Source organism: Sorex fumeus, unplaced genomic scaffold (assembly GCF_029834395.1).
Source record: "Sorex fumeus unplaced genomic scaffold, SorFum_2.1 ptg000035l, whole genome shotgun sequence".
NCBI lineage: Eukaryota > Metazoa > Chordata > Mammalia > Eulipotyphla > Soricidae > Sorex > Sorex fumeus.
The window spans coordinates 7226775-7248828 of record NW_026606092.1 but is presented as its reverse complement, the minus strand read 5'-3'; the positions used below and the strand labels follow the sequence as shown (position 1 = coordinate 7248828).

General features: G+C 36.4%; 1 protein-coding gene across 4 annotated transcripts in view; it reads right to left on the bottom strand.

Annotated features, from left to right (window-relative positions):
• The window catches only part of USP15 (ubiquitin specific peptidase 15), a 127887-nt gene that overhangs the window by 60126 nt on the left and 45707 nt on the right, over positions 1-22054 (bottom strand). For all 4 annotated transcript variants that reach the window (XR_008792945.1, XM_056117539.1, XM_056117540.1 and 1 more), the window contains 2 exons: positions 17328-17473; positions 11200-11261 (listed from right to left, as the gene is read on the bottom strand). Coding sequence is in view for 3 of the 4 variants with exons in the window: in XM_056117539.1 (XP_055973514.1) it covers positions 11200-11261; positions 17328-17473 (208 nt within the window). In the remaining variant the exon portion in view is untranslated. The remainder of the gene's footprint in view (positions 1-11199; positions 11262-17327; positions 17474-22054) is intronic.

Below are 22054 nucleotides of genomic sequence, written 5' to 3'. Positions count from 1 at the left end.
ATGTGAAGATAAAGAAACAGAATAACATAAAAGAATTCCAAACATGATCCCCAGAAGGAATAGAAAAACAAAAGAATTCCAAATATGATCACCAGAAGAAAATTTTAGCTAAAGTTATCTTTGGGGGGAAAAAAGACATAAATCTGACAAATATTGGGTATCTAATTCAAAATCTTTTTCAGAAATCTCAATTACAAACAATTTTAAACAATGAACAACACACTTTAAAGGCATTATAATCAACAAGTCCATTAAACAAGAACGACTGCTTTATAGTAAAGATATTTAAAAGATGTAATTCTGAATTTTAAACTTTGTAAATAATTTTAATTTACTAGTGTATGAGGGGCAGAAACTTAATTTTTTTTGGGGGGGGGGCCACACCTGGCAATGCTCAGGGGTTACTCCTGGCTCTGCACTCAGGAATCATTCCTGGAGGTGCTTGGGGGACCATATGGGATGCTGGGAATCAAATCCGGGTCGGCCGCATGCAAGGCAAACGCCCTCCCCGCTGTGCTATTGCCCCAGCCCCTATTTTCTTCATTTTAAAGGTTGAATTTGATGATACAGGATGTACATAAGTAGATTAAGTGCTACTTGCATTTAAGCGCCTTTCTGAAAGACTATTATAAAATTCTATTTTATTTTGCTAAGCTCAAAATGTAAAGTATAATCAACCGAGTTTTTATATAAAATACTGTAGAAAAACTATTTTAAAAAAGTAATTCTATTTTGTGGGGTGGAAGAAGTTTCTAAGTCACATGTAGCTGTGCTCATGGATTATTTCCTGGCTCGGTGTTCAATAGTGATCCCCACAGTGTCAAGGGGACCAAAGGCTACCAGTGCTGGGGATCACACTAAGATTGTAGTTAAAGGGGTTACTTGCAAGGCAAGGACCCCCGGCTCTGTACTGTCTATCCCCTGGTTCCTTAAATGTAATTTGCAATCCAAATATTTTAAGGCACTCATGTTAAAAGTCACAAAAATATAAAAGCACTAGGTGACTTTTTGCCTTCACAATTTAAGGGTTTAATTTCATATCCAGTTTTTATTACTGGATACCTCAATCTCTAATTTAGACTTTTTCCCCTAAACTGTTATATTACCTTGAATTTTATTTAGCAGAAATTACAGGAATACAGATTCATTACTTTCTTCAATAAAGTAACTGAAGCATGCACACATGCGCGTGAACACACACACTCACACACACACATATCCTACTTGTAGCCCTTTTTATTATTCTCTAACAACTGTTCCCCAGGGATAGTTTTGGAAGTTTCTATGAAATAAATTAAACATTAGATATTTATTAAATTTATGTCTTGGTGAGTATTAGAACTAAAAACTCACAGTTCCCAATCACAATCTAGTGGAAGAAAAATGATATATAAGCAAAATAACTACAAAATGGTTTAAGTCATAACAAATTTAAAAAAAAATAATGAAACAAAATTGTGAATAGTACCATGTGGTGACTGGAGCATGATATGAAGAGATGGAAAGGTCGGTAGGAGTAGGTATGAGAAAATCCAGATGGAAAGAATAGTGCAAACCAACAAATTTGATATGTACTGGAAATTGCAAATAAATTCAGCTTAGTTCAATGAGTAAAAGTACGTAATGATAGAAACACAAGTTAGTTTAATCAGGTGTGCTAACAACCTTTTTATACGACATGAAGAAATTTAGACTTTCTTTGTGCTGTCGCACACTGGAAGATGTCAACCTAATCATTTTTATTTTAGAAAAGTAACTCAGGAGGAGAGAGAGACATATTAAGATTACTGGGAGATCAGTGGGGAAAGTTAAAAGTAACAGAGAATAAAGGCTAGAGTTAAACCAGTGAAGTGAGCAATGACAATCCTCAAGTATTTTAAAACTAGGTGTTTAACAGCCTAGCCCATATCAGATTCTGTGTTAAGCACCAGAGGACACTCTGAGCACAAGGAAGTACTACTGGTGAGAACAAGGAAGAACTGTCAGGCCTGCACCCTCAGGCTAGCAAAGGACATCAGAGTGGCCTTGCCCAATTCTCCCTCAGCACAGCTAGGTGTGGCCCCTATATAACAAACAAACTGCTTACCAGAACCAGAACAAGTTACACTAATCTATATGCAGTCATGTGTCATTATATGCTGGTGGTCCAACCATGCTCTATCATAACCCTATGTCTGTAGTATGCTACAGCATTGCAGTTTTGTAATCACAAGCTGACATTCGTACAACACTGAAATCCCCTAACTGGGCTTTGGACATTTTCCAGAAATCCCATGACTGCAACATAAGTCAATGCATTTTTCATGCATTTTTTTCCCCTGACCCTGCAGTTTCAAATAATATCCATGTTGAAAAAAAAAAGGCATTGATTTTTATCTGTCCCAGTAACATTCCTTTGTTACTGTGCAACAAATGGAAGTTTGAATAAAAATACATCTACTACATACTGAAGTAGCACCACCAAACAGAAAACAAATGTGATTATTTGAAATTTCAAGCAGAAATAGCTACTCTTTAGGTATCACTCTTCTTATTCTTTTACATAAAAAGCTGATCTGGCTAATTTTTTTCAAAATCAAATAAAAGAAGTCTCTTACAAGGGAAAAATGAAAGTATTTGCTGCCAATGATAAAATTCCTGTGTTCAATAAACATCAGACATTTTGCAAACTTTACTTTGATTGCTTTCCTTGTTACACTTTTCTTGTTAAAATGGTGATATTCGAACAAATGGAATGAAAAATTCCGTGTAATATGCCAATATTTGGAATATCTGTATAGCTCAGCAAATCACTAAGTCCAAAGTATTTGCAGAAGTGAAAAGAGATGGAGCAAGAGAGAGAAACCAGGAGGTAAGGTACTTGCCTTGCATACAGCTGAGTCTGGTTTAATTCTCAGCACTGCATACAGTCCCCAGAGGACTGCCAAGTGTCCATTCCCATGCACAGAGCCAGAGATAGCTCTTGAGCAAAACCAGTGTGGACTAAACAGTAGTGCCCCCAACAAAACAAAAAGGCAAAAGGAGCCCTTGAAAAATTATGGTATCATGGATTCAAGGTGAGAAATTCTTTAGGAAATAGTTATCAAAATGAAATATCAAAGAGATAGAATTATCTAAGCTTAACAAAAAAGTAAAAAATAAGACCTTGTTAAATATTGAACAGGAGACAAGGAATATTCTATATACATGTATACACACACACATACACACGTGTGTATACACTTTTTAAAGTTGGTCAAAGGAAGAAAAACTAAAGAATGGTATTCAGATGATGTTTATGGAGGTGCTTACATTTTCAAGTTTGGAGGGATGGTACTGGAAAACTAGAATTAATTTAGAATTCGACTAAACTAGAATTAACTGTCTACATTTTGTGTCACAGTATGCCAGACATTTATGGGAGGAGATAAGGAAAAGACAGGGTCAAAGAAGTACAGGAAGACTCTCTTTAAATAGTAGGGAGAGGGCCAGAAAGATAAAATAGTGATTAAGCTATGTCTTGCATGCAGAAGATCTTGGTTAAATCCCTGGATCCACATGATTTCCTGAGTACTGCTAGGGGTAACACTTTTGAGCACAGAGCTGAGGGTAGCCCCCAGGCATTGCTGACTTGGTCCTAACTGCCACCCCCCTACCCCCCAAAATAAATACCATGGAGATCAGAAAGAATATAACCCACAGGTTAATCTGAATGACAGTGGAAGTGGGGATCATTTGTTGCAAACATTACTACATAAACCAATTAACAGACTGGGGGCTGGAGAGATAATAAGGGGTATGGTGCTTGCATGCACAGAGTTGACCTAGATTAGATTCTTGGAACTGCCAGAAGTGATCCCTGAGCAGAGTCAGGAATAAGCCCTGAACACCACAGGTATGGTGCAGAAAAACAAAATCAATAAGTCTGGTCACTTTTCTATTATGATTCTGACTTCTGACATAGATTTCACATAATCCAATTTATCTTAATGTTTGTTGAATTACTTTCAGGTTACGTAAGATTGACCAGTTTGTGGGTTATCTTTGATGTAATCTAGAAATTCAATTGTTAATTAACAACTCTGCTCAATGATTTTCTAAAGAGAAAAAAGTCTTTGATAGTGACTGTATACCAACTTTGACTATTTTGGTCTAGGTGAAATATAAGACAGTGATTCATTTACTAAATATACAATGTAATGAAAATCATTTCACAGAAGGGTAAAATTGAAATGTATCTGATAAATGAACAAACTACTTGACTACCTCCCTCATTCCTGATATTTCAACTGGAAGAATGCAATTCAAGGCTAAATTGAGTTTCTCATGTCAAGAGCGAAACAGCATATTTCTATTACAGAAACTTAACAACATACACAGAAGCTTGAAGCAATATCAAACAATTGAAACACAGAAAAGTCTGAACAGTGATACTACAAATAGATGGAAATATTTTCAAGTGATAAAACAACCTAACTTTGTAAAATGTTACACTATGATTCTTCGATTCCTCCGCCCCTCTCGGAGAGCCAGGCAAGCTACCGAGAGTATTCGATATGCCAGACACAGTAACAACAAAGTCTCCAATGGAGACGTTACTGGGCCCGCTCGAGCAAATCGACGATCAACTGGAGGGCCTTTACCTTTACTTTACCTTTACACTATGATTCTGTTAAGAAAAACAAGACCAACCAAAAAACATTCCCCATTTCTAACAATCATTCTAAGAGAACTTTGAGGGAAAAAAAGTTTATCTTGTGAAACTTAAATATTTCTTACTGTTGAAGATTAGAAGCGTTTACTGTGTAGATCAGGTAGTGACAGGTACTTAAAAATAAAATTCATCTCGTAACTATATTTGTTCTTTAACTGGTAAAATACGACATTTATAAAGCACTCTACTTTCAAAAGTCGAAATTACTTCTATATACAAGCCCTCTATTTAATTCTCTATATTCAAGCCCTCTATTTAATCCTCGATTTAACAAATGTACTATCTAACACCATGCTCAAAATTTCCCCCAAATCATCTCAAATGTATTTTCCTAACTCTAGCAAGTTTAAACCAAGATTTACCCCCTCTAGACCCACCCACCGATTGGCCAATAAATAAACACTCCATATATTCACAAATCAATTTTATTTTATTTTTTATTTTTTATCTTTTTTTGCTTTTTGGGTCACACCTGGCAACGCACAGGGGTTGCTCCTGGTTCTGCACTAAGGAATTACTCCGGGTGGTGCTCAGGAGACCATATGGGATGCTGGGAATCGAACCTGGGTTGGCCATGTGCAAGGCAAATGCCCTACCCGCTATGCTATTGCTCCAGGCCCACAAATCAATCTTAAAAACTTCAAAAACTTTTACAACTCTCATAGACAACATCTCTTCATTTTACTGTGACTATGTTTATTTTCCATTTGTCCTGATTAACCTTGATTGTATTTCCTTAAAAGTGTTCATATTCTTTTCAAACCACAGGAGAAAGAAAGGAATAAAATAGCAAATAATTGTTAGTATCTAAGAATTTAAAGTACTTATGCAAGAGTTGTTCATTTATGTTCTTTTATGCATGAAATACATTTAAAAAATTTCTAACTTCAATGAAATCTGGGTATGGCTTTTTTGGATTACACCCAATGATATACAGGGTTTACTCCTGGCTCATGCACTCAGGAATTACTCCTGGTGGTTCTGGGGCGGGGAGGGGGAACATATGGGATGCTGATAATCGAACCATGGTTGAACGCGTGCAAGGCAAATGCCCTACCCGCTGTGCTATTGCTCCAGCCCCAGGTATGGCTTTTAGATACCAAGTCTAATACTAGTTGATTTTACTGTGTCTGTCCTCTATAAGACAAAGTAGAGTATTTAGGTTTAGAATAAACTGACAAAAATGCATTTTTCTCACTGCAAAAGAAAATCTTATTCAAAATCTTAATGAGTACTAAACTGAGGAAACTTGAAACATAGTTATGGGGAAATGCAAGTATAATTTCCAAAAGGATTTGGAATTTGCACCAAAATAACTAGAAAGCAGTTTATTGGTGAACGGCAATACACAAAAACTTCATTCTAGTACTATTATGAAGCATTTACCTAGATGAAAAATACCCAAGAAAGATGTCAACATTTAAATAAAGGAAAGATTTATATACAGTTTCTCTACTTTTTCAGGAAAAAAATTGTTTTTCCAAGCAAGTACCACTTTAGCTATGTTTCTTCCTATACATTTCATGAGTCATCTATACCTGTTGTTCTGTTTTCTGAGAAACTACCCATGCCATTTTCCTACAATCTATTTCTCATTCCCATTGTGCTATCTCCATTTGTCAAAAAATACTGACCATTTGATAAAAAAATACGGCTATCTCCATCTGACAAAAAATACTGACTCTATACCTACGCACTATTGGCTTAGGTATAGAGCAGGTAGAGCACCTTCCTTCCATGCCACGAACATGGGTTCAAGTCCTGACACACATATGGTGCCCAAACCCTGCCAGGAGCTCTGAGTGCAGAGCCAGGAATAAGCCATGAGCACTGTCAGGTAGGTAGCAAGGGGGGAAAAGAGGGGAGAGGGAAAGAGAGGGAGGGGGGAAGAAAAAGGGGGAAAAGGGGGGAGAGATGGAAGGAGGGAGGAAGGGAGGGAGAGAGAGAGAGAGAGAGAGAGAGAGAGAGAGAGAACTACTGGCTTAGTTTTTCACTTGTGCTACTTCAGTTTTGATGCTGGATTCTTTTCTAAATCCTTTCTAACCCAGGATTTCTCCCAGCCCTGAAGAGAGAAGGGATGGACTCCTTTCTGCCAAAACGTCTCTGTGGAAAATAAGGCCCAAAGCCACATCCAGTTCAACCTGAAGGCTCGAGGCCATCCAGTTCGTCGCGGGACATCTTATGGCCAGGCCTGGGTAACCCTGATGTGCCAGATAAGATTAATGCCGTTATTGGTGTGTCTCTTGTCTTTAGCCGACCCCAGGACTTTGCAGTAAATAATGGGATATCCCAAATGGAGAGTTCTCTAATCTTGCTGTGTTTATGCAAAAGAACAAGTCAGGTTTATTAAGCTATTTGGCAAAGTTTTAAAATGAAGGTGGAGAGAAAACCATATTTCTGTAACTTGCTTTCTGTAAGAATCAGATTCTAATTTTATAGAGGTGACTGAATAAATGTATTCTAATTTTGATCTTGGGGCTGGAGCGATAGCACAGCGGGTAGGGCATTTGCCTTGCATGCGGCCTACTCAGCCAACCTGGGTTGGATTCCTCCGTCTCCCCCCTCTCGGAGAGCCCAGTAAGCTACCAAGAGTATCTGGCCCACACTGCAAAGCCTGGCAAGCTCCCCATGACATATTTGATATGCCAAACACAGTAAGAACAAATCTCACAATGGAGATGTTACTGGGCCCACTCGAGCAAATTGATAAACAATGGGAGGACAGTGCTACAGTGCTTCTAACCCAAGAAAACTGTCTCTTCACAATCGTCAATGACTCTTTACTTTTTTAATGCAATATTGAACTAAATGTCTTTTATCACTGTTTTTGAAGGGCTGGAAAGGTAGTTATATATACATATACACGCATATATATAAGTATATATATATTTCTACTTTAAAATAATTTTTGAAGTAAAAAGGTTAACGAGCAACACATTTTTAGTTGAATAATTAGACTATCCAACAGATACAGATACATAAAATTTCTATTATTGCTAGAAAATAAATGGCCAAATGTCAAAATAAAATTGAATAATTAAGACTATCCAGAAAAAAACCCCATAAATATCAATCTCTAGAAAATAAATGACTAAATTTACAAGAATAAAAAAAATTTAGAGGGACTAAAATTTTTTTATGGTATCAGAAAAGATTGTGTTAGAGGTTTTAACAAATATTTAAAGACTAGATTAGGAATATAAGACTTGAACAAAACTTAAGCCTTTTGGTACTTTAAAATATAGCATAAGCATAAACATAAAAAATTCCATTTATGGGACAGAGCACAGTACAGTGGGTAGGGAGTTTGCCTTGCATGCAGCTCACTGGGGTTCAATCATCAACACACCATATGGTCCCCCACAAGGCTGCTAGGAATAATCCCTGATCAGAGTTGGAGTAAGCCCTGAGAATCACTTAGTGTAGCCCACAAACAAACGAAAATAATCTAGTTTACATATTGATGCTTGACAGAAAAATCCAGGTAGAAAACTTTGATAGGTTTTTACATTTCAAATACAATTTTTTTACCCCGCTCTTGGTTCTGCCCCCATCCAGGAGTCAGACTCCCTCTAATACAGATTTCTGTTGTTATTTTAGGGTACGTACATTTTTATAAGTATAGACTATCTGTTTTAAAATGCTTTCATATTTGCAGTAAGGCCAAAACCTGTGCTTCAGAGAAGTATACAGTTATCAATTTTCATCAAATGGGTCTTAGTACATTTAAAAATATTCAAAATATTTAAGCTTCTGTTTTCAGTGGTTTGCAAAGACAAAAGAGATACTAACATGCTTTCTCTTAGCACATATACATCTACTGCAGGTGTTCTTACATTCTTTTGCTGATAGTACAGAGAGGTAAGTCACAGACTTAAAATAAATTTTATATTCGACTGATCATGGACGAGGACCCTGGAAGCTACTGCCTAAGTCACAGAGCGCCTACAAAGAAATTTTAATGACAGGATTTCTCATGTGTTCCTTATACTAACAGCATTTTAATCAGCCTTGGCCTTATTTGAAGAGCAATCTATGAACCCAACTAACAAGATGTGATTCAGAAATTTGGGGGATGGAGCCTCAGGAAACATGTTTTAAGAACAATGAATTAAAACATGTATTAACAACTGAAGGCATTTTCCTTTCCTCTATAGCTATAACTCAGCTTGTACTGAACTGTAATTGGCAGTGTTCTGATAATATTGTGAATCTTACAGTCCTAAAACCATTAAAAATTTTTTCTCCAAAGATCAAGCTTAATAGCAGCACACTTGCCTGGCATGGTCTGAGGTCCTGGTTATGACTCTCATCAATGCTTTAAAAAACATTTTTCTCCCATTCTGTAAGTTGTTTTTCACTGTTGTCTGCTTCCTTTTCTGAGGAAACTTTTAGTCATATAAATATATATATTCGCAAATATATATATATATATTTATATATGCATGGGCTGGAGCGATAGCACAGCGGGTAGGGCGTTTGCCTTGCACGCAGCCAACATGGCCGACCCAGGTCCTATTCCTCTGCCCCTCTTGGAGAGCCCAGCAAGCTACCGAGAGCATCTCGCCTGCACGGCAAAGCCTGGCAAGGTACCCGTGACATATTCGATATGCCAAACACAGTAACAAGGGTCACAATGGAGACATTACTGGGACTGCCCGAGCAAATCGATGAACAATGGGAGGACAGTGACAGCGTGATATATGCATATAATTTTTATAACTTGTGCTTTTGGTATCATACCAAAAAATCATTGTCTATGTGAATGTCATTAAGTCTTTTTTTTTTTGGTCATGAAGTTTTTACCCTTGTTTTATAATTTGTTTTAGGGCTTAGATTTAAATCAATAATTCATATATCTTGGTAGTAGGTTACTATAGTAAGAAGTTTACAACTCAAAAGCAAAACAAATAAAAAATTAAAAAATGAGCATAAGATCTGAACAGACAATATTCCAAAGTCAAATAAATGGTCAGGTATATAAAAGATGCTTATTCACATCAACAATCACTGGGAAAATATAATCAAGACGACACGAGACCACCTCTGTTAGAATGGCTGAAGTGTCTGCCATCAGACGATAACAAGTGCTAGTTTTTAGGAAAGGAGAAAGTGGAACCCCTGCATGTTTTTGGTAGAAATACAAGATGGTGCAATTCCTATGAAAAACAGTAGGAGGTCCCTTTAAAAAATTAAGTAACAATAGAACTAAAATAGAATATATGAAATATATATATACATATATATGTATTATGCTTTTTTTGGGGGGGGTCACACCCAAAAATGCACAGGGGTTACTCCTGGTTCTGCACTCAAGAATTACTTCTGGCAGTGCTCAGGGGACCATATGGGATGCTGGGAATCAAACTGTGTCTGCTGTGTGCAAGGTAAATGCCCTACCCGCTGTGCTATGGCTCCAGCCCCCTGAACTAGATATATTTTTGAGTTAAAAGTCAAAGGAACTGAAATCAGTATCTTCAAGAAATGCCAGTACTGGGATGGAGTGATAGTACAAGTGGGGTAGGGTGTTTACTTTGCATGCGGCTGACCCGGGTTTGATTCCCAGCATCTCATATGGTCCCCTGAACACTGCCAGGAGTAATTCCTGAGTGCAGAGCCAGGAGTAAACCCAGTGCATTGCCAGCTGTTATGCAAAAAAAAAAAAAAAAAAAAAAAAAAAAAAAAATTCCAGTACTCCTGTGCTGAATGCAGTTTAATCATGACATCAAGGTATAAGGAATGCTCAAAATGCTGTCGTACAAAGGGAGAAAAAGAAAAGGTGATATATACATGCAATAAAATATTACTCAAGCTTCTAAGAGAATAGATGGGAGATAGTAAAGGAGTCCAATTCTTAGAGACTAAAAGTAGAATGGTAGATCCAGGGTCTGAGCGTTGGGAGAAATACAGAGTTACTACTTAATGGAAATAAAGCTTTCAGTCATGTAAAACAAGAAGATCTGACAGACCTGCTGTAGAACAAAGTGGGTTTGAGGAACAACACTATTTTGCACTTATGAATTTGTTATAGGATATAATACCAAGTTGTGTTCTTATCATATTTTTTAAGTTTAAAAGGTTTTTCTTTGTTTTATTCTGCAATTAATATCTGAAGCTCTTACACTACTTTATCTCTATATGACCTTTCTATTTGAAAACACTTAAATGACTTTCCAATCAAATTCATTTTGTCAGATTAATACTCTAAAAATATTCACAAAATTCTTCAAAAATCCTTAAATGTTTAGAAGTTATTTGTACCAAGACATTTATAACACTTATATTGCATCTTACTTTAAACAAGATTAGAACTGATACCTATTTCGAGTGTAAATTAAGATGCCTTCTATACTGAGAACAAAATACTTAAATACAAATATACATATATCTCCAGCACTCCAGCATAGCCTTTTAAAAAAAAAAAAGTCATTCTAGATTTTATTACCTGGCATCGAAGGCTTCAAAAATCATGTTATAAGCCATAAAAAAAAATTGGGAGCACTTACTTAGGAGTAGAAGGACCCCTTGGCCATGTTCCGTCTTCATTTTTCTGTTCTATCACTAACACCTGCAAATATGACACAACAAAAGGTTGTTTTTTAGCAGAAGTCAAAACACCTTTAGAAGTTTAGCTGTGTACAGTAAGAAACCAACTACTGATTGTGAACTACTTTATAAATAATAAAATAAAATTTAAAAAAAAGAATACATTTAAATAACATGGTAGGCAAGGTGAAGAGGTTTTTGTATTTTGATTACAAAGCTCTGCAAGGAAGGGAGAAAACCCTCAAGCAGAGGAAGAACTATACTTTTATTTTAAAAGATCTCAAAACCTTCCAGTCTAAAATAGAGCCTTTCTTTTAGTTCTTTCTGCAGGTGAGTCTGTGTAAAGAAACACTAGGCATAAATGAAAATTAGCAGAAGAAATAAATGATCACCTCAAGCTGAATTCCTCAAGCTAAATTTCCTTGGTAAAACAGAAATTATGACTTGAGGTAAATTCAAGGTATTAAAGTTTTAATACATTCCACATATATTCAGTTTCAATAAATTTTCTTATAGTTACAATTCTACAACCTGTTCTACATGTTCTTGGTAATGTACTGTGGTGCAAAAGATTCCATTCAAGAAACATTTACACAATCTAGGGTATACAGGTATATAAAGTAAGTAAAAGTAAAGGCCCTCCCGTTGATCATTGATTTGCTCGAGTGGGCCCAGTAACGTCTCCATTGGAGACTTTGTTGTTACTGTGTTTGGCATATCGAATACGTCACGGGGAGCTTGCCAGGCTCTGCCGTGCGGGCGAGATACTCTTGGTAGCTTGCCAGGCTCTCCGAGAGGGGCGGAGGAATCAAACTTGGGTCGGCCATGTTGGCTGCGTGCAAGGCAAACGCCCTACCGCTGTGCTATCGCTCCAGCCCTACAGGTATATAAAATAAGTATATGAATCAAACACTTATTGATAATAAATCATAAAGAAATTTATTTTACAGCAAAGATTTTAAAAGACACATGGCCACATATGGAGTTGCAAGTCAGAAAAAAGCTAACGAATCCAAGAACAGATGACTCTATAAAGAAACTATGGTCCAAATACATGATGGAGTACCATGAGGCCATTCAGTCACAATCAGTCACGATCCTCCCGTTGCTCATCGATTTGCTCGAGCGGGCCCAGTAACGTCTCCATCATGAGACTTGTTGTTACTGTGTTTGGCATATTGAATACGTCACAGGGAGCTTGCCAGGCTCTGCCATGAGGGCGAGATACTCTCGGTAGCTTGCCGGGCTCTCCGAGAGGAGCGGAGGAATCGAACTCGAGTCGGCCATGTTGGCTGCTTATAAGGCAAACGCCCTACCGCTGTGCTATCGCTCCAGCCCATGAGACCATTAGGTAAGATGAAGTCAGTGGGCTGGAGTGATGGTACATCAGGTTGGATATTTGCCTACCACGTGGCAACCTGGATTGGATCCCTGCTATCCCCTGTGGTCGCCTGAGCCTGCCAGGAGTAATTCCCAAGTGCAGTCAGGAATAACCAAGCTCTGAGCATGTTGGTTGTGGCCGAAAGCCGAAAAGGAAAAAGAAAAGAAAAAGTCATGAAATTTGTTGCTACATGGATGGACCTGGAGAGTATGATAGTAAGTGAAATGAAGCAGAGGGAGAGGGAAAGAAATGATCTCACTCATCTACAGGCTATAAAGAAACATAATAGCAGAATAACTAATGCCCAAAGTCAATGGAAAAGAAGGGCGGAAGAATTGGTCTTTAGTAGGAAGCTTAGCACTGTGGGGATAGCGGAATAGGTCAGGGAAGTGGCCCCACTATGACCATAACAGAGAGAAGTGGGCAAGGACTGGGTTCTGAAAATAAGTAAAATGATATGCATGATACTCTATTAGTAACAGTATGGTTAACCTCAGTACCAGTAATTGTAAACCTTAGTACCTACACAGGAAAAATATGAAAAAAAAAAATTCCTAGGTGGGGGGGAAGGAGGAAAACTGGGGCCACTAGTAGAGGGAAGTGGACACTGGTGAAGGGACACGTACTCACTGTATCTCTGAAACTCAAACATGAATAACTCTCTAGCTTTGTAATTCACATAATTCAATAAATTAATTTTTGAAAAGCAGGTATAAATCATTAAGACAAAATAAAGAGGACTTTGATGACTATATTCTTCAGGTCCACTTATAAGCTGTTATTATGCTCTTAACCGGAGCTGCCACGCGGGTCCGGAAAGCGTCCTGAAGTGTGGCGACGGCTGTGTAGTGGAGGTAGTGTCGATAGTGGAAGTCTGCCAGTGGGGTATTTATCTGGGTAGGGTGGGTCTTCTGTGCGCAATCCGATCCCTGGGTGGTTGATGGAAGCAGACAGGGCAATCAGGGCATTCAAGCAAATCAGGGCATTCAAGCCCAATACATCAAGATCCTCCGTGAGCTGTATTGCGGATTCACTACCAGGATCTCACCATTCTACAAAGAAGTGATTGTTGATGTCAGGAGAGGGGTTCGGCAGGGTGATACCATTTCGCCGAAACTCTTCAGTGCCACCCTCGAGAACATCATGCAACGACTGGAATGGGAAGGAATGGGAGTGAAGATAGATGGTCGGCAATTACACCACCTCCGCTTTGCTGATGACATTGTTTTAATAACACCAAACATCAGCCAAGCGGCACAAATGCTGGCCGACTTTGACCATGAGTGTGGAAAGGTAGGACTACAGCTGAATCTTACGAAGACAATGTTTATGAGAAACAGCCTTGTTCCTGACGCCCCATTCGCTCTCAATGGAACGACCATCTCCGAATACAACAGCTATGTGTACCTAGGTCGAGAAGTCAACATGACAAATGACCTGGCACCCGAGCTGCACAGGAGGAAGAGAGCAGCTTGGAACACCTTCAAGAACGTCGAAGAAATAGCTAAGAGGACGAAGAACCTCCGGCTCCGGGCACATCTCTTTGATTCCACTGTTCTTCCTGCATTAACATATGCCTCAGAGACCTGGGCCCTATGCAAACAAGATGAGAACACTATTCAGGTCTCCCAAAGAAGAATAGAAAGAGTTATGCTTGGAATATCACGTTTCACTCAAATGAGAGAAAAAATCCGGAGTTCCGACATCCGTCGACGATCAAGAATCAGGGACGCTGTCTCATTTGCCAAGGTGTCAAAAATCAGATGGGCTGGTCACGTAATGAGATTTAAAGACGACCGCTGGACTAGAGCTGTTACTGATTGGATTCCACGGGATGTCAAGAGACCGCGTGGCCGCCCACCTACCAGATGGTCAGACTTCTTTGTCAAGATCATGAACGATCGGTTTGAGGCTCTTCATGATCCCAAAGCGAACAGATGCCATTGGGCTACACTAGCACGCGACAGGGACAAATGGAGACGTTACTGGCACCCGCTCGAGCAAATCGACGACTAACGGGAAGTTAAGTGACTTAAGTGATTTAAGTGACAACAAACAACAAAACAATGATTTTAAGATATTAAGCCAGGTTACTGAGAGCATGTATTTAAAATATTAGAGTTGTCTTTAAAATTAATAAGACAGAATTTATGTAGCATATAAATAAGTGCTACTGTGAACCAATAATTTGATTCTTCTCTAATCATATTCCTTTCTCTAACCATTCCAACTAATCATTATTCTCAATTTCCTGTATAATTCTAACAGTCCCATATTTATATATTTTTATAAATTAGTGATTTGGAACTCCTAAAGAAAAACAATCTCTAATGTATTTTATACATTTTATTTTAATTGAATATAAATGAGTATATTATAACTGATTAACAAGCAAGATCGTAGCTACAGAAAATTTCAGAGTTATACATTAGTATCACTGTTTACAGGCTCTTGAAGCAAGACACTAAACTGGAGAATTGAGTAATTAAAGTTTAACTGCAATAACTTAACTCTTAACAATATCTGCACTTGAAATTACATATGAGTTTACAATCACAGATATTAATGTTGAAGGCATTCAAGTATGCTGAAATTTATCCTTTCCTAAGTAAAACTTTGCTCATGATTAAAATTTTATCTTGCCAATAAACATTTATAGAAAGGTTTCAAAATGTGAATAAATTTAGTACATACATAACAGACAGACAGACACACACACACACACACAAACGCGGTAGAGACAAAGACCACTCATTCTGAGAGGCAAACTCTTTAATAATCTGTTTCACTTTCTTAAAAGGAAACTTAAAATTTAGTAACAAAACTTACAAAATTAGTTAATGATTTAATTAACAATCAGAAAGTATTACAAAACCTAGAAAATACAGTCTGTGAAACATTCATTACTACATCAAAAGATCATTACATACATTTAATCTTTCCCATTATATGATAAATGAATCTCTGTCTCGAATGTCAAATCAAGTTCTCTAATCTTTTCAATTTTCTAATGTATATATTAGGTAGAATAATATTCATTACATAAATTCAATATTCAAGAGATAATTTTATACTTTTTAAATTGTACTTCTGGAACTACTTCAAAGCCTGACGGGGGTTATCCACGGAAAACACAGGCCATCAGGCACACAGATGTGCTCTACCATTGAGCCTGTACATATCCCCAGTTCCTGAATGTTACTGTCTTTGTAGCCTTTACAACAAATGACATCAAGTAGGAATTTACTAAGACTTAATCGTCCTCTGATTTTTTTATTTTAGAAACTTAGTATTATATTATTATGCCAATGGTAATTTAAAACAAAATAGAACACACCTTCAAAAGAACCCTTCCAACAAAAAGTCCAACCAAAACAATAACCTCACAGTTTAATGTTGCACTGTCCTCCTGTTGTTCATCGATTTCCTTGAGTGGGCACCAGTAATGCCTTCATTGTGAGATTTGTTGTTACTGTTTTTGTAAGAGAGCTAAATATATGAATAACTATGTAAATAAATATCTGAATAACTATGTAAGGCATATAACAAATGATACCAAAAAAAGCCCATATTGTATATCACAATAGAAATTGAAGGAGTAATTCTTTTCCTCTAAAGTAGAAAAGTACTATAGTTCAAAATGACAATTGAGAAAAATAGATGAAGGAATGCTGAAGAGATGATGTAACATTTGAGTTGGAATTTAAAGTATGAATAATTTTATTTGTTTTATATCTTGATTGGACAGGATGGTTAATTTGCTATTTTAATGTTTATAAGGACTTTTTACTGGATGAATCAAATAAAGAGGATAAAATCAGGACTAGCAGATAAAATGACATATGAATGCACAGAAATGTGCAAAAAGAAAGCATGTCTAGGGAACTGTATGCAGTTGAAGGATTTACGTATATCATAGTAAGGATTATAATCTTAGGAGATTAGAAGATTAGATAAAAGGTTGACTTGTGTGCTGTGCTGAGGTGCCTGGTTTTTTTATTCTGCAATTTTGAATGAACCAGAAAAGTATGGAAAATAGCAACGCTTACATTTTAGAAGGAGAATTTTAACAGAAATACCAAAGAGTAGACATACAAAGGATTGGAAGCTGAGAAATGTGAAGGAGACTATTAACAGGTAAAGGTCGGAAGTGGAATAGATTAAAGAAATATTTAAAAGGTAAAATCAACAGGAATTGCAAGTTGTCTCTAGAATTCTTCATTTCTCACCGTATGAATTTCTTCAGATACCACTAAGACCAACCAGGGGGGCTAATAGTATCTGGCTGGGCTTGGCAAACTCCAATTTACTTAGCTCACTGCCTGCTTTTGTAAATAAAATTTGTTGGAATAAAGCTACGTCCACTCTATGTATCATTCCAGCTATTTTTGTGGTACTATGATGGCAAAGTTAGAGTGGTGGCAGAGATCATAGACTGCTGAGCCAAATATATTCACTCTTTGATGTTCAAAGAGGTTTGCCAATCCATCTTATATTAGCCATTTTGGTGTTAATCAGATTATTCTTAAATGAGGAAAGCAGAGGGTAAGTTACAGTTACTGATCAGCAGGCATAGGGAATAGATGAGTTAGAGGAAGCCAGAAACAAAAGAACTCACTATAGAATGATAAAATATTCACAAAATTTGTGAATCAAAAAAAGAACTCCCAAGTATAGTATGCTTAAAATAGCGTTGCTAAACAATACCTGTCCTTGGTATAAACCAGCATCCTGAATAGTGCTGTCTGGTTTATTCAGTGGCTCAAATGTATTACTCATGTATTTGTTCCACAATCTCGTCTCCTTTTCATCTGGAATATTGAAGATTTTTCTTATTTCCTTTTCAATTGTATCTAGATTTAAGGAGGAAAGATATATAAATATCAATACTTTAAAAATATACCATACAAAGTATTTTTTGCTCATCAGTATAAAAATCCTGAATTTAAAATACGACTATAAGAACAAGACTGGATGAACAAGTAGGAAATAATGTAAATTTTATTTTTTAAAAATCAATAAAGATTTATAAGACCAGGTGTTCTTTATAGAAAAAATAATTGCAATAACTCTGACAGTAACTTGGAAAAATTAAGACCTCAAAGGTAAGAGTTTAAAATCAAGTAACAGTAAAGCAAGAGTGTAACTGATCTGGCCTACTGTCTGTCCCTCGCTAGAACAAAACTACTTAGCATTTCTCTGAAAATCTTTCTTGAAGTGAACAAATAGGAAGTGGTCCGCAATTGTGCCCAAAATTACTACTGCTCCTTTTGGATCTTTCTAGCACCTGGATTGGGGGCTGGTGTCACCCACTTTGGGAAACACAGCACTAAAGTGTAATTTCTATAATACAGGATGATCTTTGTACTAAATTATAAAAATGAACACATTTGTAAAGGTTTGACTCAGATTTTAAAAATGCTCTTAGAGCATAACCAATTTAAGAATAGTATGTATTAAACTCAATATAATTCACAGCTTGAAAACCTACCTAAAATTAAACTGAGTATATGGAAACAAAAAAAGTACCTGTTTTGAAAGGATGTATGTACTGATCAGAATTTCTTATTTTCATGGTAAAATAATCTATTATCCTTGTTTCTAAACAGATTATATGAATAGATGTCTTTTTTTTTAAAAAAAACTGAGCAGCTTAGTCTACTATAAAATAAGACTGGAGTATCCATAGTATGTGAGAATAAAAAGGTAAAGGCCCTCCCGTTGATCGTCGATTTGCTCGAGCGGGCCCAGTAACGTCTCCATTGGAGACTTTGTTGTTACTGTGTCTGGCATATCGAATACTCTCGGTAGCTTGCCAGGCTCTCCGAGAGGGGCGGAGGAATCGAACTCGGGTCGGCCATGTTGGCCACTTGTAAGGCGAACGCCCTACCCGCTGTGCTATCGCTCCGGCCCAACAATTAAATTTTATTGTTTTGGGGTTTGTTTATTTGCTAGCTTTGGGGCCACACCAAGTAGGCAAGCAAGGCAAGCACCCTACCTGCTATATTATTGTTCTGGCTCTATTTATGTTTTAATGTAACTAAATTAAAATAATATTTTCAAATATTACAAAGGTATTAGAAAACCACTATTGAATATATCTAATTCTGCTAAATAAGTTTCAAACACTAATCAAAATATCCTAGGAATATAAAGAAATATGTTATCTCAAATTTAGAATACTTATTTTTGAGAAAAATTATTTAAAAATTACTAAGTCTAATAATATGCCATCTGAAAAAATGCAAAAGTCAATGCCCTTTGAATATAATTAAGTATAATAGACTTCAAATATATCCATGTGTAACCCCAAATCCCAAATAAACAAAAATGATACTGTTTATATACCACTTAACAATTAATGATTTATAGTTGTCTTGTAGTTTTGTCTTGTAGTTAATCAGCATGTTTTTTTTTTAGGTCTAACATTAGATTTAACTGTGCTTCATACATGACTAGTGAGACTGAATTTTTCTCCTTCCAATTTTTTGTTGTTGAGTTTGTTTCTTTTTTCTTTCGCTTTTATTGTGGGGAGAGGGAGATCTGACCATACATGGCAGTGCTCAGGCTTTACTCTTGGCTTTGTTCAAGGATCACTCCTGATGGTACTTGAGAAACTACATATGGTGCTGGGGACTGAACCAGGGTTGGCAATGTACAAGGAAAGCTTTTTAACTTCTATACCATCTCTGGCTGGTTTCTTTTTTCTTTTTAAAATTGAAATAGTTTTTCCCCCCCACTTTGTTTTGGGGGTACAAGTTCATACCTCTTAAAAAACGTATGCTATCACATCATGCTCCCCACCTAAGTATCAATACTCCTCTATATACAAACATTTCCTCTTCATGGAGTTTTGCAATCTATTCATGTATGGCAGAAGACTATTTCAAGTAGGAAAGAGGGAAAAAAAAATGTCCTAAGCTAGGAATGTATTTGGCATATTTTAGAACAGCATGATGCCTCAAGGTAACTGAAGTGGAATAATCCAAGTTAGAAATGAGATCACAAAGATACTTGGGTAGAATCAAGTTATAAAAAGTGTTCTATTTCATTCTAAGAGAGGTAGCAGTCAATGAGAAGTTTAAACAGAGTAGTTTCATGCTCTGACATTTTAAATATGTTTACTGCTAATGAAAAACAGACTGTAGGATATTCAAGGTTGCAAGACAACTGCTACTGCTATTGTTGTAATTCAAACCAAGGTGGGAGCAATGGAAGTGAACTAGACAGACTGAGACAAGATTCTGAAGGAATTCTTAAGACATGCTGCCAGATGACATGTGGGGTGGAAAAAAAATATTAGAAAGAAACAATGGTTTGGAACTGAATGATTGGGAAGATGCATGTAAGTAATTAAGTTAATCAGACTGGAAAGAATAACAAGGTCGCAGACTGGAGAATAAGAAGGGGAACAGGTCGGTTTCTATATTATTTTGGGATTCTTATCAGGTACATAAGTGAAGATACATAATATTTGAAATTAAGGAAAAGCTTTTGGTAGGAGATAGAAGTTAAAAAGACATCAATCTTCATTATTTAAAGTCAGGACACTAGTAAGTACCACCAAGGGAAGGACAGGAAATAGAAGAACTAAGTATGGAGTAGTCTAATGTTTCAAGTTTAGGATTATGAAGATCTTTAGGAAACGCAAACTGGATCTATGCTAATCAAGTGATAAGAACGGGATGGAAAAATGGGTAAGTTAACATAATTTTGCTGGCATATTTAAAACATGAAAGACTTCAAAATTACCACTAATTTTGGCAATGTAGATGTCATCAGAGACCAAGACAGAAGTAGTGTCAGTATTTCTTGCTGGCTTAAATATCTGAGATAGTGAGCTGAAGTGAGAATGGAAGCCAAAAAACAGACTAGATAATCAGAATTTTCAACCTGAAATTTGGCAATCGCAACTCAGTTAATGATTATCTAGGGTCATCCAAGAGGAACTGGTAGCTGAGGTAGTAAATCAAAATACTTTGAGCTCAAAATCTCAAGGCACGCATAGTTTGACATAGGATAAACCCTTTGTGGGAGGACTGAAAAGCAAAGAGTAGAAAAATACAAAAAAAAAAAAAAACAGAAATAAATTGTGACAAACAATAGGAACATCTAAGAAAAAATTCTACTACTAGTTTTAGAAACAAAGCATTTTTAGTAAGTTTTAAACCAAAAATTTGTGTTTGCAGAAGAATCTCTTTAAAAATTAATTTTATTTTATTGGACATGTTCTATGCCTAAATAGATCAATTTAGGGGGAAAATCAAAGCTAAGTATTTTTTCTCTAATAAATGTGTATCTTTCCTATGTCTATATTATTTTTACTAAAAACAATATAGGTAGTACTAGTTGAAAATTGAGTTATTAATTGGGTATCAAGAGAAACAGGCACTTACACCTCCTGTTCTTATTTGTATTTATATAGGTGTATTACGTATGTTATTTTGCTCATTTTAGTCAAGATTTTTAAGACAGAAAAAATATACAACCTCTATTTCCTATCTTACCAAAATTGTTGCTCCAAAATTAATTTCCTTTAGAAAAATAAAACCAATGAATGTGAGGGCTGGGGATAACAATGCAATGGGTAAGGTGCTTGCCTTGCATATGGTCGACCCGGATCCAATCCCCTGCACTAGTACCCCCACATGGTCCCCCAAGTACCACCTGGAGTAATATCTAAGTGCAGAGCCAGAAGACAGTCATAACACACCCTCTTCCCATGAACCTCCCCACTACCACACCACACACACACACACACACACACACACTATATGAATGCAAGTGCAGATAGTTAAGGCAGCAATTATGAGATAAAATGCTACTAAAAGAGTTATGCAGTTAAAACATTATCTCAGTTGCTTGGTAATATAGGCAGATTATTTAACATTTTTAAGCGCTAATTTCCTCATCTATAAAATGTGAACACAATGTTGTGTTTAAGATTCTTTCAAAATATAAACTGCTTAAAACCTAGTAAATACTTAATAATTGTTAACTACGATGGTAACCTTAAATATGAAGTGTCTAAAATGGTGATCAATTTTAATTTTTGCAACTTGAACTGAAAGACATTCAAACTTTCAAAACGAAGATTAAGAAATTGTGACCATATATATCTTTTACTCTGAATATTTTCTATCACATTCTCTTTAGTCCTAAAACTAAAGAAAGATAAGCACTTTAACCTCTGTACTATCTCTCTGGCTCAATCTTATAGATTCTTATTGTATACATTTTACTATCATGGTTAGCGTAGTGTGATACTGAAAACTGTTTTCATATGTGAAAATGTTAAATTTTCCTGAATGTTTTACATTTATCCTAAACAAAATGACATTTATATGTGCAATTTCCAAATTTTAAGAATTCGTTTTAGAAAGATGGCTATGGGTTTACTAAATTTGGATCTCAAACTTTTAAGTGTTCAACAT